Source organism: Pseudophryne corroboree, chromosome 6 (genome assembly GCF_028390025.1).
Source record: "Pseudophryne corroboree isolate aPseCor3 chromosome 6, aPseCor3.hap2, whole genome shotgun sequence".
NCBI lineage: Eukaryota > Metazoa > Chordata > Amphibia > Anura > Myobatrachidae > Pseudophryne > Pseudophryne corroboree.
The window spans coordinates 89,708,440-89,723,769 of NC_086449.1; the positions used below are offsets into that span (position 1 = coordinate 89,708,440).

Below are 15,330 nucleotides of genomic sequence, written 5' to 3' on the forward strand. Positions count from 1 at the left end.
AATGTTTATAGTATACTTGAAAACACACCTGGAAAGTCTGGGAAAGTCTTGGATTTGGGCCTCTCCTGGGCTACGAGCAGAGTTGACTAATCTTCCACTACCACCCACTTCCTGACTAAAGTGGGCAGCCAGGAGAAAGAATGACACGATTCACATTGAATTGAGTCATCATAGACCAGCCCCCCATGGTAAAATACCATGAATCGTGTCTTTTAACAGTGGGGGAGGGGACATTACATGTATCTCCACCTCCACTGTAAAATGCAGCTACTTGAAGCTTTAAACAGAGGTGGGAATTGCCACAGAATTAGACAACGATCTACTCTACCCTCTTACCATCTCATCATGCACATGGGTGGGACCAGTGATTTCACAGCAGCTTAAATGACTGCAGTCTAACCTTTTTCAACTGCAGCATATTGCATTAGGAAACTATCATAAAGAAATGTTTGTGTAGTCTCCTGGATCCTTGGAGGACTAAATGAATCCTTGCATTCCACCCATTTTCTAGTGAGATGGGCAGGATGGGGAGAGTAATACCTGAAATCATGAGTCCATAGAGAGGGGGCAGGGCCAATTCAATGATAATTACATAATTTCAGCTTGTCCTATCCTCATGGACCCACGATTCACGCCATTTTGCTGTGACGAGAAGATACCGTGAAGTGGTCACTTGCATCTCTTCTTTGGGATTCTCCCGGAGAGTAGAAAAACAGAAGTCAGCAAGTATGGTGTGGAGGTAAACAATATATTTTTATATTGCTTAAAAGATACTGGCTCCCCTAGCATGCCATATACAGTATTATCCAGTGAGCTTTAACAAGGCAAACTATAGTAATTGTAGTGCTGATAAGGGTGATGAGTATTCAGAGATTTTTTTCAGACATCCTTAGAGATGGTGTGCTGAACTGTTTGTGGATTTTTGGGATCGGTATGGGATCCTGGCGTACGGCGACATCGGCATCCAAGGCACCAGAATGTTGGCAGCAGGGCAAGTGCATCGAGGCCCCTTGCGGGCTCGATGCGGGCACGGTTAGTAGCTTCGCTCACCACAGGTTCTATTCTCCCTCTATGGGTGTTGTGGACACCCACAAAGGAAGAATCACCTACCTCTGCAGTATTCCGGCAACGGATAGTACCCCTGTTGAAAATACGGCATCGGTATTGTGACCGTCAGGATTTTAACCGCATACCAGATTTTTGGGACGTTCACTTTCTGATATTTTAAATTGTGGAAGATTGCTGTTCCTTTTCTCTTATATTTTTATGAGTTCTAATTTATTTATTTATTTATTTTTTGGGGGATGGGGATCAATGATTAGTGCAGTACACAATTAATACACATAATAAAACAAACTTGAAGTTATCAACACAGCCAAGATTTTGGTGAAAATAGGATCCATCTGCTCTCCCCTGTTGTTTCCTGATGAGTTAGGTCCAGATTCTGGAAATAAATGATCAAGAGTCAGATTTTGCATAAGAAAAGTTTGATGTCAAAATCATGGTGACAGTAATAAAAACAGTTACCCGTCTTGTCATATCAACTACTTTATTTGTTCTTGTCTATTTATTCCTACTATAACCCCTTTATATCAGACTTTCATTATTTAACTGCTTTCACTGCAACTGGCAGTGGCATTCTTGAGGTAATGGGTTTGATTCCAACCATGGCCCTAACTGTGTAGAGTTTGTATATTCTTCCCGTACTTGCATGAGTTTCCTCCGAGCACTCCAGTTTCCTCCCACAATCCAAAAATATACTGATAGGTGTGACTTCCAGTTCCAGCTGCATTGACAGAGCAGCTTAGCTCCACCTGCACGCTGCACCGTGCCCTGCACAACTAACCCTTTTAAAGGCTGTTTTCTGGCTTCTCAGTCATGGGCCCCCTGCGACTAGGCACAGCGGCATTACATGGAGTAATTTCTAGCTTAGGGAGCTCCAGCATGCCCGCAAATACTGCGCCAATAGAAACGCAGGGCAGATCCCAATATGGCAGCCAGAGCAAATCCCACAGCTTACTCCCCAGCTAACAAAAATGTTGTTTCAGAGCAAGAAGAGAAAGCCTTACCACAGGTATGCAGTTCCCTTGTCTCTCCTGTTACCTATGGAGATATAATTGACGCCAGAGGTGTCAGAACGTTTTTAAGTCAGGGTGGGGGGGCAAGATATAATTTCCGTTTGGCGCCCCTAAATTGCTAAATGTCGCCGCTCCTGTGTTGTACCTCATAACAAAAATGGAGAGAGAGGGATAGAGAGAGAGAGAGCTACATGGAGGCATGTAGAGACAGATGAAAAGAGAGAGAGCGAGAGGTATATCATCAGCAGCAGAATGTGAGGTGCCCAGGAGAGCAGTTACAGTACCTGGAGGTGTCCGTGAGGAGGCTGCATTGTCTCTCCGCCAGGCAGTGGTTCTGCAAGGGTTCCTGCAGGCTCCCAGGCCTCAGGCAGTAACCCGGCAAAAATTTGGTGGTCGTGGGAGGGAGGGGGGAGGTAGACGAGGATAGGCAGTGACAAGGTGGCTGATGCAGGACGGTGTGAAGCAGGGACGTAACTAGAACTTTGTTGAACATTTTTGAAAGGCCCTCCTCTGCCCGCTGCTGTTGTTACTATAATGCCCCTTAGGGAGAGCAGGAGAGAGTGAGAGATACAAAGTGGGTCTCAGGGGAAAGAGAGAGGAAAGAGGGTTTCATGGAAAATTAGGGAATAAGCAAAAGAGAAGAGTGAGAGAGCGAGGGTGTCAGATAGAGAAAGATGAGAGAGATAGTGTAAGGGAAAGAGCGAGAGAGAGTGCCAGAGAGAGAGTGAAAAACAGTGTCAGGGAGAGAGACAGTGTTAGGGAGTGAGAGGAAGATAAAGACAGTGTCAAAGAGAGGGAGAGAGATTTACACAGCATCAGGGAGAGAGGGACAGAAAGTGTCACAGAGAGAGAGAAAAAGAGAACGTGCCAGGGAGAGAGACGTGTCAGAAAGAGGGTGAGGGAGACAGTGTCAAAGAGAAGAAAGTGTGGGGAGGGGGACAGAGAGACAGTGTCAGCAGGGCCGGTGTTAGGGTGTACGGCGCCCCGCTGCAAACTAAATGTTTGTGCCTTACCATATTTCTGAAAGGGGGGGATGACCCATTGGCTGGGACAAAACACAGACGGTGGTGTGAAACAGTAACAGAATACAGGGGGGCGGGGTGAAACAGTGACAGAACACAGACATAGAGGGGGGAGAAATGGAAACAGAACACAGAGGAGGGGAGAAATGGTGATAGAACATAGTGGAGGGGCGGTTGCACAATGGCTGGGATAGAACACAAGGGGGGTAAAATAGTGACAGAACACGGGGGTGAAACACTGACAGAACACGGGGGGGGGGGTAAATAGTGACAACATGGGTGGTGACATAGTGGCAGAACACGGGGGGGGAATAGTGACACAATACAGAGGGGGGGTGTTACACAATGGCTGGAATAGAACACAAGTAGGGGTGAAATAGTGACAGAACACGATGGCGGGTGAAACAATGACCGAACACAGAGGGTGGAGAAATAGTGACAGAACACAGAGAAGGTGGGTTACATAATGGCTGGGATAGAACATAAGGGGGGTGAAATAGTGACTGAACACGGGGGGGGGGTGAAAGAGTGACAACATGGGGGGGGATAGTGACAGAACACGTTACTCCCAGAGTCTCAGTGGGTAAGCTAACATGGCTACTTGCGTCCCTGTGCTCTATACCAGCCTGGTGACCTGTAGTGCTGCAGAGCCCCAGTGCTACATGCCTCTGCCCACGGCTGCCTTGTATTATTGGTTGACTTACTTGGGACAAGGAGAGCTTATGCGATGGCGACCGCAGCTGTGGGACTCTGGGGGCTTCATGGCGCCCGCAAAGGAGCAAGGCATATGCGGACGCAGCAGCAATAGGAGGAGCTGCAGTGGTGTATGGGGGCGGAGCTTACCGCAGTCTTGCTGGAGGGGGTTGCTGAAGCTTGACCACTGTACTGTCTGTGATTGCTGGGGAGGAGCCCAATAAAGTGCTTAGCTGGCACACCATATCCACACAGCTGCTGGTGCCTCTGCATGACTGGCGCACCAGCAGCAACATTCATGTAGAGCAGCAGGGTGAGCCTGCTCTGCATCCTTTGCAGAGTGGGGAGAGAGAGAGAGAGAGGGAGGGACTGGGAGAGAGAGACACTACCTCACTGCAGTACAGCACAGGTCTCTTGTGGGGGTGGCCACTCATGGAAATATGCTCCGCCCCCCAGTGGCATAAGTTCGTCCCAGTCGCCCGGAGTTAAGATAAATATTGGTGCCCCCCCTATATTTAGATAAATACATGAATGTGTGTGTGTGTGTGTATATATATATATATATATATATATTTATTATCATCAATTCTCTATCTGTGTGTGTGTGTGTGTGTGTGTGTGTGTGTGTGTGTGTGTGTGTGTGTGTGTGTGTGTGTGGAGTGTTCTGAAAAAAAAGTATATGCTGTGTAAAGTGTATATTTATGTAAAAAAATGAAAAAAAAGTATATACTGTGTATTAAAAATGTATATACTGTGTATACATTTCATTGTCTTTTTTTTTTTTTTTATTACACATTTCTTAGCAGTTATACCCAGGATTAGAACCCTTGACCTGTTACTCTGAAAGCAGACACATTACTGATGGAGCGTTTCGCTCCTGTACAGGAAGCATGAGAATTCTAGCTATATGACATTACGTGTATTTGTCAGAGATGTAACTTCATATAGTTAGAATTCTTATATTTTCTATACAGGAGCAAATACTGTAGCTTCATTAGTAAGGTGTCTACTTCCAGTGTAATAGGTTATGATTTCTAATCCTGGGTATGACACTTGTAAAATGTGTATCTACAGAATAATAAAAAGGGTGTGATATGTAAGGTGCAGGGACCAGTGAGGAAGTTAGCCACTGAAGAGATAGCGGCAGCTATCAATTAACTTAATTCAATGGTGTCACAGAATGGGAGGAGAGATGCTCCCTTCAGAGCAGGAGCCCGGAGGCAGATGACTCCATTGCCTCCCAGAGTTACGCCTCTGCCGCCCCCTAAATATCCGCAAATCACGGCAATACCACCATGAGCCGGCTAGGGCAGGTAGGGCTGGGGCAGAGCAGTCCAGGCCAGGCTTGGTGTCCCCTCTCCTGCTACATCTTCCGTAGGTGCAGGGGAGTTTCCAGGCGGAGCTACTGAAAAGATAGAGTGGAGCCACTGTGGCATGGGGTGGAGCCACTGTGTGGGAGGAGGTGGCAGTGGCACCATGGAGGAGTTCGGGACCTGTGACTGGCTGTGACACAGTGTCAGTAATGAGAAAGCAGGAGGAGCTGCTGCCGCACATCGGCTGTAAAGTGCGGCAGCCGGCAGCGGTATTTCACCTGACTGCCGGCAGCGGTATTTCACCTGACTGCTATAGCTGATAAGCACCTATCTCATCTTTGCAGGGGGCAATCTGCCCCCTTGCCCCCCCCCATTCCGACGCCCCTGATGGAGGCTATAAAAATGACCTTGGGCCCTTTACTCTCACAGGCTGTGTCTGATATAACACAGCAGCTCCACCGTTTATCTGGCAGAGTTACTGATGCTGAGAACAGGAAGGGGGCTGTATGTCACGTAATGGCGGACGCTCAATGTAATTTTGTTAAATTAAAATGGGAGAACCACCAGCTATGGAATAAACTCGATGATTTTGAGAATCGCTCACGGATAAATAATATATGTTTAGTAGGTCATCCGAAGATGTTTAAAGGGCCAGCACTGGATATATTTGTCAAAGTGACATTACCACAATTACCAGAACTAGAAGCTGAATGAAAAGATTTAGTTGTGGAACGTGTCCATCATGTGGTCCCAGTGCCCAAACCCTCAGTCCAATGCCCTAGAGTAACTATTTCTGTGCTTGAACTACCTACACAAAGTAGCATTTTGGAAAGCCTCCAGGAAACCGCAAGATATTCTATGGGAAGGGAAGAAGCTCTGTTTAATCCAAGACTTTTCTGTTGAGCTTACTATGGCTTGAAAAGAGTTCTCCCCTATTTGCTCCTGCTTGGTCATGGAAAAGAGAAAATTTGCATTGATATTCCCTACTAGGCTATGTATATTTGTAGGTGATAAATATGTTGACTTTACTGATCCTGCTGAAACACAAGCATATCTTCAAGAACTGGATTGAGCTTACTCTGACAACATATCTGATTGTTCGCAACCTGCTGCCTAATTATAGTTTTGATAGTCATTGCCGACTACTCATACTGCCATGCACAGGAGACTGTTTTGATTTCATTTCTATATCAACGAGTGTATCCCCTCTTTGTTTCCTAAGGTCCCTGTTACACACCACTTGGATTGCACTGTTATACACCATTTTCCAATTTCTGCATTGTAGCCTTCTTTAAAGTTGGTTACCATTTTGTCGGTTTTTGCTTGATTAATGTATATTTCATGCTATGCAGCTGTATACAAATGTGTTTATTCAATATTTTTGTTATCTTGCCCGAGGCTTGCCCTAAACTTTAGGCCGGAAGCGGAGACTTGCTTCAGTTCATTTATATTTGGTTTACCGTATGCTTTATGACAATTGTTCTATTTTCTACGGAAGTCTCGCTTTGCCATATTTGGCTTCTGGTACGTGGATCGTACCACGTATATTGTTATCCTCCCTTGTCCGTGGTCCCCTCCTGGTGATTGTGTCCTGTCCTATCTCCACTATGCACATATTCTATAATGTTATTTATATAGGCTTTACTGTATTCTAGACCTCTGCAGAGAAATGTCTGATGTTAAAATTGGATCCCTTAATATATGTGGGTTTATTCCCCAGCCAAACGAGGAAAGCTTCTCCTGTATCTGAGTAGACAGAAACTAAATTGAATTTTATTTTTACAAGAAACGCACTAATTGCCTCCAGAAATAGTAAAGCTCCAGATGTTAAATTGGAAATTGATTGCCTCAGCCCCTTATATGTCAAAAGCCAGGGTAGTGGTTATTAGAGATGTGCACCAGAATTTTTTTGGGTTTTGGTTTTGGATTTGGTTCCGCAGCCGTGCTTTGGATTCGGACGCATTTTGGTACAACCTCCCTTAAAAAATTTTGTCGGATTCGGTTGTGTTTTGTATTCGGGTGTTTTTTTTTCAAAAAGCCCTCAAAAACAGCTTAAATCATAGAATTTGGGGGTAATTTTGATCCTATAGTATTATTAACCTCAATAACCATAATTTCCACTAATTTCCAGTCTATTCTGAACACCTCACACCTCACAATATTATTTTTTGTCCTAAAATTTGCACTAAGGTCGCTGGATGACTAAGCTAAGCGACTCAAGTGGCCGACATAAACACCTGGCCCATCTAGGAGTGGCACTGCAGTGTCAGACAGGATGGCACTTTAAAAAAATTGGCCCCAAACGGCACATGATGCAAAGAAAAGAGAAAAAGAGGTGCACTGTGGTCGCTGGATGGCTAAGCTAAGTGACACAAAAACCTCAATATCACAGGAATTATTCGTTCTAATCAAAGGCATTATTGGTCCAAATCACTGGAAGGAAATGACAAAATCACAGGAATTATTCGTTCTAATCAATGGTATTATTGGTCCAAATCACTGGAAGAAAATGACAAAATCACTGGACTCATTTGGCAAGATCACTGTAATTAATAATTAATTATAAATCACTGATATTAATTGGTAAAATCTCGCTATCGCCTGCCTAGTGAAGAGGAATGTAGATGGGATTTTTTACCGGGGACACAATAACTTCATCAATTGTCTAAATCCCAATGCACTAATGGCGGAAAACGGGCGCACGTCTAACAGCGCACTGATTATACTGAGCACTGATTTTACTGAGCACTGATGATACTACGGAGAGCTGACACTGAGCAGCAAGAACAGCACTGGACTATTGTACTGTAGTATACTGGTCACCACAAATCCGGCACTGACACTGAGCACTGTACTACTGTACTGTACAACTATATACTGTTGGTCACCACAATGCAGCACAGATATGGATACTTGCAGTGACACGGAGCTGCAAGATACAGCAATGGCCTACTGTACTGTACAACTATATACTGTTGGTCACAACAATGCTGCACTGTACTACTATATATACTGCTCACAACAATGCAGCACAGATATGGATACTTGCAGTGACACGGAGCTGCAAGATAGAGCAATGGCCTACTGTACTGTACAACTATATACTGTTGGTCACCAAAATGCTGCACTGTACTACTATATATACTGCTTACAACAATGCAGCACAGATATGGATACTTGAAGTGACACGGAGCTGCAATATACAGCAATGGACAACTGTACTGTACTACTATACTGGTGGTCACCAAAATGCTGCAATCTACTACTATATATACTGCTTACAACAATGCAGCACAGACATGGATACTTGCAGTGACACAGAGCTGCAAGATACAGCAATGGACAACTGTACTGTACTACTATATACTGGTGGTCACCAAACTGCTGCACTCTACTACTATATAAACTGCTTACAACAATGCAGCACAGATATGGATACTTGCAGTGACACGGAGCTGCAAGATACAGCAATGGACTACTGTACTGTACTACTATATACTGGTGGTCACCAAAATGCTGCACTGTACTACTATATATACTGCTCACAACAATGCAGCACAGATATGGATACTTGAAGTGACATGGAGCTGCAAGATACAGCAATGGACTACTGTACTGTACTATTATATACTGTTGGTCACCAAAATGCTGCACTGTACTACTATATATACTGCTCACAACAATGCAGCACAGATATGGATACTTGAAGTGACACGGAGCTGCAAGATAGAGCAATGGACTACTGTACTGTACTATTATATACTGTTGGTCACCAAAATGCTGCACTGTACTACTATATATACTGCTCAAAACAATGCAGCACAGATATGGATACTTGAAGTGGCACGGAGCTACAAGATACAGTAATGGCCTACTGTACTGTACTACTATACTAGTGGTCACCAAAATGCTGCACTGTACTACTATATATACTGCTCACAACAATGCAGCACATATATGGATACTTGAAGTGACACGGAGCTGCAAGATACAGCAATGGACTACTGTACTGTACTACTATATTAGTGGTCACCAAAATGCTGCACTGTACTACTATATATACTGCTCACAACAATGCAGCACAGATATGGATACTTGCAATGAAACGGAGCTGCAAGATACAGCAATGGACTACTGTACTGTACTACTATATACTGGTGGTCATCAAAATGCTGCACTGTACTACTATATATACTGCTCACAACAATGCAGCACACATATGGATACTTGAAGTGACACGGAGCTGCAAGATACAGCAATGGACTACTGTACTGTACTACTATACTGGTGGTCACCAAAATGCTGCACTGTACTACTATATATAATATATATAGTATATACTGGTCACACAACAATGCAGCAGATATTGAGCACTGATGATCAGGATACTGTCTAGAACTGAGTCTGACACGGTCCTGAAAGATACAGCAATGGCCTACTGTACTGTACTACTATAATTATATACTGGTGGTCCCCACAATGCAGCACACTGAGCACAGATATTTGCAGCACACTGATCACAGATATGGAGCTTTTCAGGCAGAGAACATAGATATTTGCAGCACACTGAGCACAGATATGGAGCTTTTCAGGCAGAGAACATAGATATTTGCAGCACACTGAGCACAGATATGGAGCTTTTCAGGCAGAGAACGTAGATATTTGCAGCACACTGAGCACAGATATTTGCAGTACACTGAACACAGATATGGAGCTTTTCAGGCAGAGAACGTAGCCACGTCCTCACCGTTCAATATCCAATGCACGAGTGAAAATGGCAGCGACGCGCGGCTCTTGATATGGAATACGAATCTCACAAGAATCCGACAGCGGGATGATGACGTTCATCCTCGGTCGGGTTAACCGAGCAAGGCGGGAAGATCCGAGGCTGCCTCGGAACCGTGTAAAATAGGTGAAGTTCTGGGGGGATCGGATCTCAACGAACCGAACCCGCTCATCTCTAGTGGTTATCTTAGTTATACGCTCCATACCGATAGAAGATGTCTCGATACCAGCATATCCGGATGGTAGCTTTGTTATTGCCTCTGTCCTACTGCATTATCGCCCCTTTACCCTGTGCATTATCTACGCTCAAGTACTTATGAGAAGACCTTTTTTTAAAAACTCCTAGCCATTTTGTTACCACTTTACTCCTCCTCCCTAGTTCTACAGGTATGTGAACAATTTAACTTAGTCTCCCATCCTCATTTAGACAAGTCCCGCATACTTCATAATCCCCCTCCTCTTCCAAAGCTTGGTATCCCTGAATTTGCAAAATGCTTGCAATTAGTGGATGTATGGAGAGCTTTACATCGCACTCTTAAAGAATACACTTGTTTATCAGCGACTCACTAAACATTTTTGCAAATCCTATGTTTCTGATTTAAATAAAAAGTTAAATCATAACTACCTCACCTTACAATCTAAATTATCGGACTCCTGCTCAGTCTATATGAGGGACCCCTCAACCACGTCATATAATATTCTATCAGGAAACTAAAGCAGGGCAGAAATTAGGATTTTTGGCACTTGGGGCAAGGCAGTCATTTAGCACCCAACCCCCCCCCCCCCACCCCCTTCCCCCTCTCTCTTGTTTTGTGTGTTGTCACATGGCACCACTCCCCACATGACTGGCAGCCCACCGCACTCAGTACACTGCATTGTCTCCTTTCATTCTGTTATTCCATCTCTGCATTATAGCGAATCTTCTATCCAGTGATCCTGCCATGGCTACACGGTATGTTATACCTCTTGTGCTGCCTATGAGGAGATCCCATCCCCTCAACAGAACCCCCCCTTCATCAATCCACGCCCCTATTAGGGCTGCTTCCATAAATTTCCCGGGCTGATTTTCCATACCAATCCGCCCTTGGTGTCACACAATGATAACACTGACATATGGTCTCATATTGTGTGTCCACAAATTTCCACTGATCTTGCTGATTCCTTGATTTAACCTATTGCACTAGAGGAAGTATCTAAGACAATAGCATCCCTTAAAATGGCTAAGGCTTGGGTGTGGTATAGAAGTTAGACAATCAAAAGATAGACAGTCATTAGGTCGACACCATATGGTCGACAGTCAAAAGGCTGACAGGGTCATAATGTCGACATGGTCAAATCCTCTGTCACTCCTTGGTAAGGCAGAGGTTCTAAAAGTGTAATCTTCCCAACAGGGCTGTCTTTTTCGTATGGGCTCAATGGGCACTTGCCCAAGGGCCCCAGGAATATAAGGGCCCTAGGCTGATAGCTGAGGGTCCCCTCTTTCCAGGGGTACCAGATTTTTGAAAATCGTCCCTGGGGAACCGGAGATATCCGACTTCAAAACAGTGATCCCCACCCAAACCTGTTAATTACTCTTCCCTGACAGATATCTTGGGTTCTGTCTGACTTAGAGTTTTTCTGAGGACATACTCCAAAAGCTTGGTCTCTCCCCTTTTGGTGAATACTGGCACCTAGTCTATATTTTCGTTGGTGGATTGCTCTGGCTCCTCAACTCTGAAACCCAAGTACCCAGTACCTCCTGAAAGGTGGGACTCTCTAGTTCCTTATACCTTTGAAAGATAAGAAATCTATTGTCAGGAACTTGAGATATCTGCAGTCAAGCAAGCTGACCTCTCACCAGAAAATGATTATTAATCCCACTCCACTATCAACCCCTCCCCTACGTATTAAACACCCCCTACCACCATGGAAGTCATGTATCAGGGCCCCTTCATTGAACCCAATGCCGCCTTCTGCAGTTTAATGTTCTGCCTCCCACCCCATCTGTGCAGTAAAGGAGTAATTAGCAGAAATTATTTCTCCAGGTCCTACATGCTGAGTGGAAGATAGAACATACCCTACCGCCCGAATGACATCAAAGTTGCCGCTGATAGCACCCCCACCCCTACCGCTGGAGGATGGGTAGGGGCCCCAGTCCATTGCTGTGCCCAGGGGCCTACACTGCTGTTAAGAAGGCCCTGCTTCCCAAAGGTCTTTTCCATTATGCAGCTGTTGCCAGTGTCTATTTCCCCACCTGACACACTTCATCTACGTAAATTATGGACTAAATTTCTATAGAATTTCCTAATCTGACTTTGTCTCACCTTCGAGGTGGACTACGAATACCTGACTTTCTTATGTATACCATAGATATTATTTTTAGCTATATTAGTGATTGGTTGCTGGAGTGATCCACCTCTACGGATTATGATCTGGATGTGATTTTATTCTCTCCTTACTCACCTGGAGCTTTGCTGCAATCTGAGGCTAAAAATATTCCGTCATGTATATTAGATAATAGTTTGTTTAGAGATATATATGGTGCCTGGCTCAAAGTGAATAAACGCTTACATAAGAAACACTCAGTAACATCTTACAATATACCTTTATGGGGTAACCCTGCATTCCCATCAAGATTGACTAATCCCTTTTCTCTTACGTCCTAGAGGATGCTGGGGTCCATTTTAGTACCATGGGGTATAGATGGTTCCACAGGAGCCTTCGGCACTTTAAGACTTTTTAACAGTGTGAACTGGCTCCTCCCTCTATGCCCCTCCTCCAGACCTCAGTTTAGAAAATGTGCCCGGGAGACTGGATGCACATCAGTGGAGCTCTACAGAGCTTTGCTGGAAAAGACTTTGTTAGGTTTTTTATTTCTCTGACGTCCTAGTGGATGCTGGGAACTCCGAAAGGACCATGGGGAATAGCGGCTCCGCAGGAGACTGGGCACAAAAGTAAAAGCTTTAGGACTACCTGGTGTGCACTGGCTCCTCCCCCTATGACCCTCCTCCAAGCCTCAGTTAGATTTTTGTGCCCGAACGAGAAGGGTGCACACTAGGTGGCTCTCCTGAGCTGCTTAGTGAAAAAGTTTAAGTATAGGTTTTTTATTTTCAGTGAGTCCTGCTGGCAACAGGTTCACTGCACCAAGGGACTAAGGGGAGAAGAAGCGAACTCACCTGCGTGCAGAGTGGATTGGGCTTCTTAGGCTACTGGACATTAGCTCCAGAGGGACGATCACAGGCCCAGCCATGGATGGGTCCCAGAGCCGCGCCGCCGGCCCCCTTACAGAGCCAGAAGACAGAAGAGGTCCGGGAAATCGGCGGCAGAAGACGTCCTGTCTTCAATAAGGTAGCGCACAGCACTGCAGCTGTGCGCCATTGCTCTCAGCACACTTCACACTCCGGTCACTGAGGGTGCAGGGCGCTGGGGGGGGGGGGCGCCCTGAGACGCAATAAAAACACCTTAGATGGCGAAAAATACATCACATATAGCTCCTGGGCTATATGGATGCATTTAACCCCTGCCAGTTTTTCCTTAAAAAAGCGGGAGAAAGGCCGCCGAGAAGGGGGCGGAGCCTATCTCCTCAGCACACAAGCGCCATTTTCCCTCACAGCTCCGCTGGAAGGACGTCTCCCTGACTCTCCCCTGCAGTCCTGCACTACAGAAACAGGGTAAAACAAGAGAGGGGGGGCACTAATTTGGCAGATAAATCAATATAGCAGCTATATAAGGGTGTGTGCTGGCAAACTCTCCCTCTGTCTCCCCAAAGGGCTAGTGGGGTCCTGTCCTCTATCAGAGCATTCCCTGTGTGTGTGCTGTGTGTCGGTACGTTGTGTCGACATGTATGAGGAGGAAAATGGTATGGAGGCGGAGCAATTGCCTGTAATAGTGATGTCACCCCCTAGGGAGTCGACACCTGACTGGATGGTCTTATGGAAGGAATTACGTGATAGCGTCAACACTTTACAAAAGACTGTTGACGACATGAGACAGCCGGCAAATCAGTTATTACCTGTCCAGGCGTCTCAAACACCGTCAGGGGCTCTAAAGCGCCCGTTACCTCAGATGGTCGACACAGACCCAGACACGGACACTGACTCCAGTGTCGACGGTGAGGAAACAAACGTATTTTCCAGTAGGGCCACACGTTACATGATCACGGCAATGAAGGAGGCTTTGAACATTTCTGATACTACAAGTACCACAAAAAAGGGTATTATGTGGGGTGTGAAAAAACTACCCGTAGTTTTTCCTGAATCAGATGAATTAAATGAGGTGTGTGATGAAGCGTGGGTTTCCCCCGATAAAAAACTGCTAATTTCTAAAAAATTATTGGCATTATACCCTTTCCCGCCAGAGGTTAGGGCGCGTTGGGAAACACCCCCTAGGGTAGATAAGGCGCTCACACGCTTATCAAAACAAGTGGCGTTACCGTCTCCTGATACGGCCGCCCTCAAGGAGCCAGCTGATAGGAAGCTGGAAAATATCCTAAAAAGTATATACACACATACTGGTGTTATACTGCGACCAGCAATCGCCTCAGCCTGGATGTGCAGTGCTGGGGTGGCTTGGTCGGATTCCCTGACTGAAAATATTGATACCCTGGACAGGGACAGTATATTATTGACTATAGAGCATTTAAAGGATGCATTTCTATATATGCGAGATGCACAGAGGGATATTTGCACTCTGGCATCAAGAGTAAGTGCGCTGTCCATTTCTGCCAGAAGAGGGTTATGGACGCGACAGTGGTCAGGTGATGCGGATTCCAAACGGCATATGGAAGTATTGCCGTATAAAGGGGAGGAGTTATTTGGGGTCGGTCTATCGGATCTGGTGGCCACGGCAACGGCTGGGAAATCCACCTTTTTACCCCAGGTCACCTCTCAGCAGAAAAAGACACCGTCTTTTCAGGCTCAGTCCTTTCGTCCCCATAAGGGCAAGCGGGCAAAAGGCCACTCATATCTGCCCCGGGGCAGAGGAAGGGGAAAAAGACTGCAGCAGGCAGCCTCTTCCCAGGAACAGAAGCCCTCCCCCGCTTCTGCCAAGTCCTCAGCATGACGCTGGGGCCTTACAAGCGGACTCAGGTACGGTGGGGGGTCGTCTCAAGAATTTCAGCGCGCAGTGGGCTCACTCGCAAGTGGACCCCTGGATCCTGCAGGTAGTATCTCAGGGGTACAAATTGGAATTCGAGACGTCTCCCCCTCGCCGGTTCCTGAAGTCTGCTTTGCCAACGTCTCCCTCCGACAGGGAGGCGGTATTGGAAGCCATTCACAAGCTGTATTCCCAGCAGGTGATAATCAAGGTACCCCTCCTACAACAGGGAAAGGGGTATTATTCCACGCTGTTTGTGGTACCGAAGCCGGACGGCTCGGTGAGACCTATTTTAAATCTGAAATCCTTGAACACTTACATACAAAGGTTCAAATTCAAGATGGAGTCACTCAGAGCAGTGATAGC

The 15,330-nt window shown here is 45.7% G+C and overlaps 1 protein-coding gene across 5 annotated transcripts in view; it reads right to left on the minus strand.

Annotated features, from left to right (window-relative positions):
* Positions 1–734: 734 nt before the first annotated feature.
* Positions 735–15,330, minus strand: part of LOC134936441 (intercellular adhesion molecule 4-like) — a 68,346-nt gene continuing 53,750 nt past the window's right edge. For 2 of the 5 annotated variants that reach the window (XM_063931470.1, XM_063931469.1), the window contains one exon: positions 735–1,444. In XM_063931470.1, the coding sequence (XP_063787540.1) occupies positions 1,335–1,444 (110 nt within the window). In that variant the 3' untranslated portion in view covers positions 735–1,334. Of the gene's footprint in view, positions 1,445–2,069; positions 2,104–15,330 lie in introns of all 5 variants that reach the window. The other 3 variants (XM_063931471.1, XR_010180493.1, XR_010180494.1) reach the window with 3 other exon arrangements.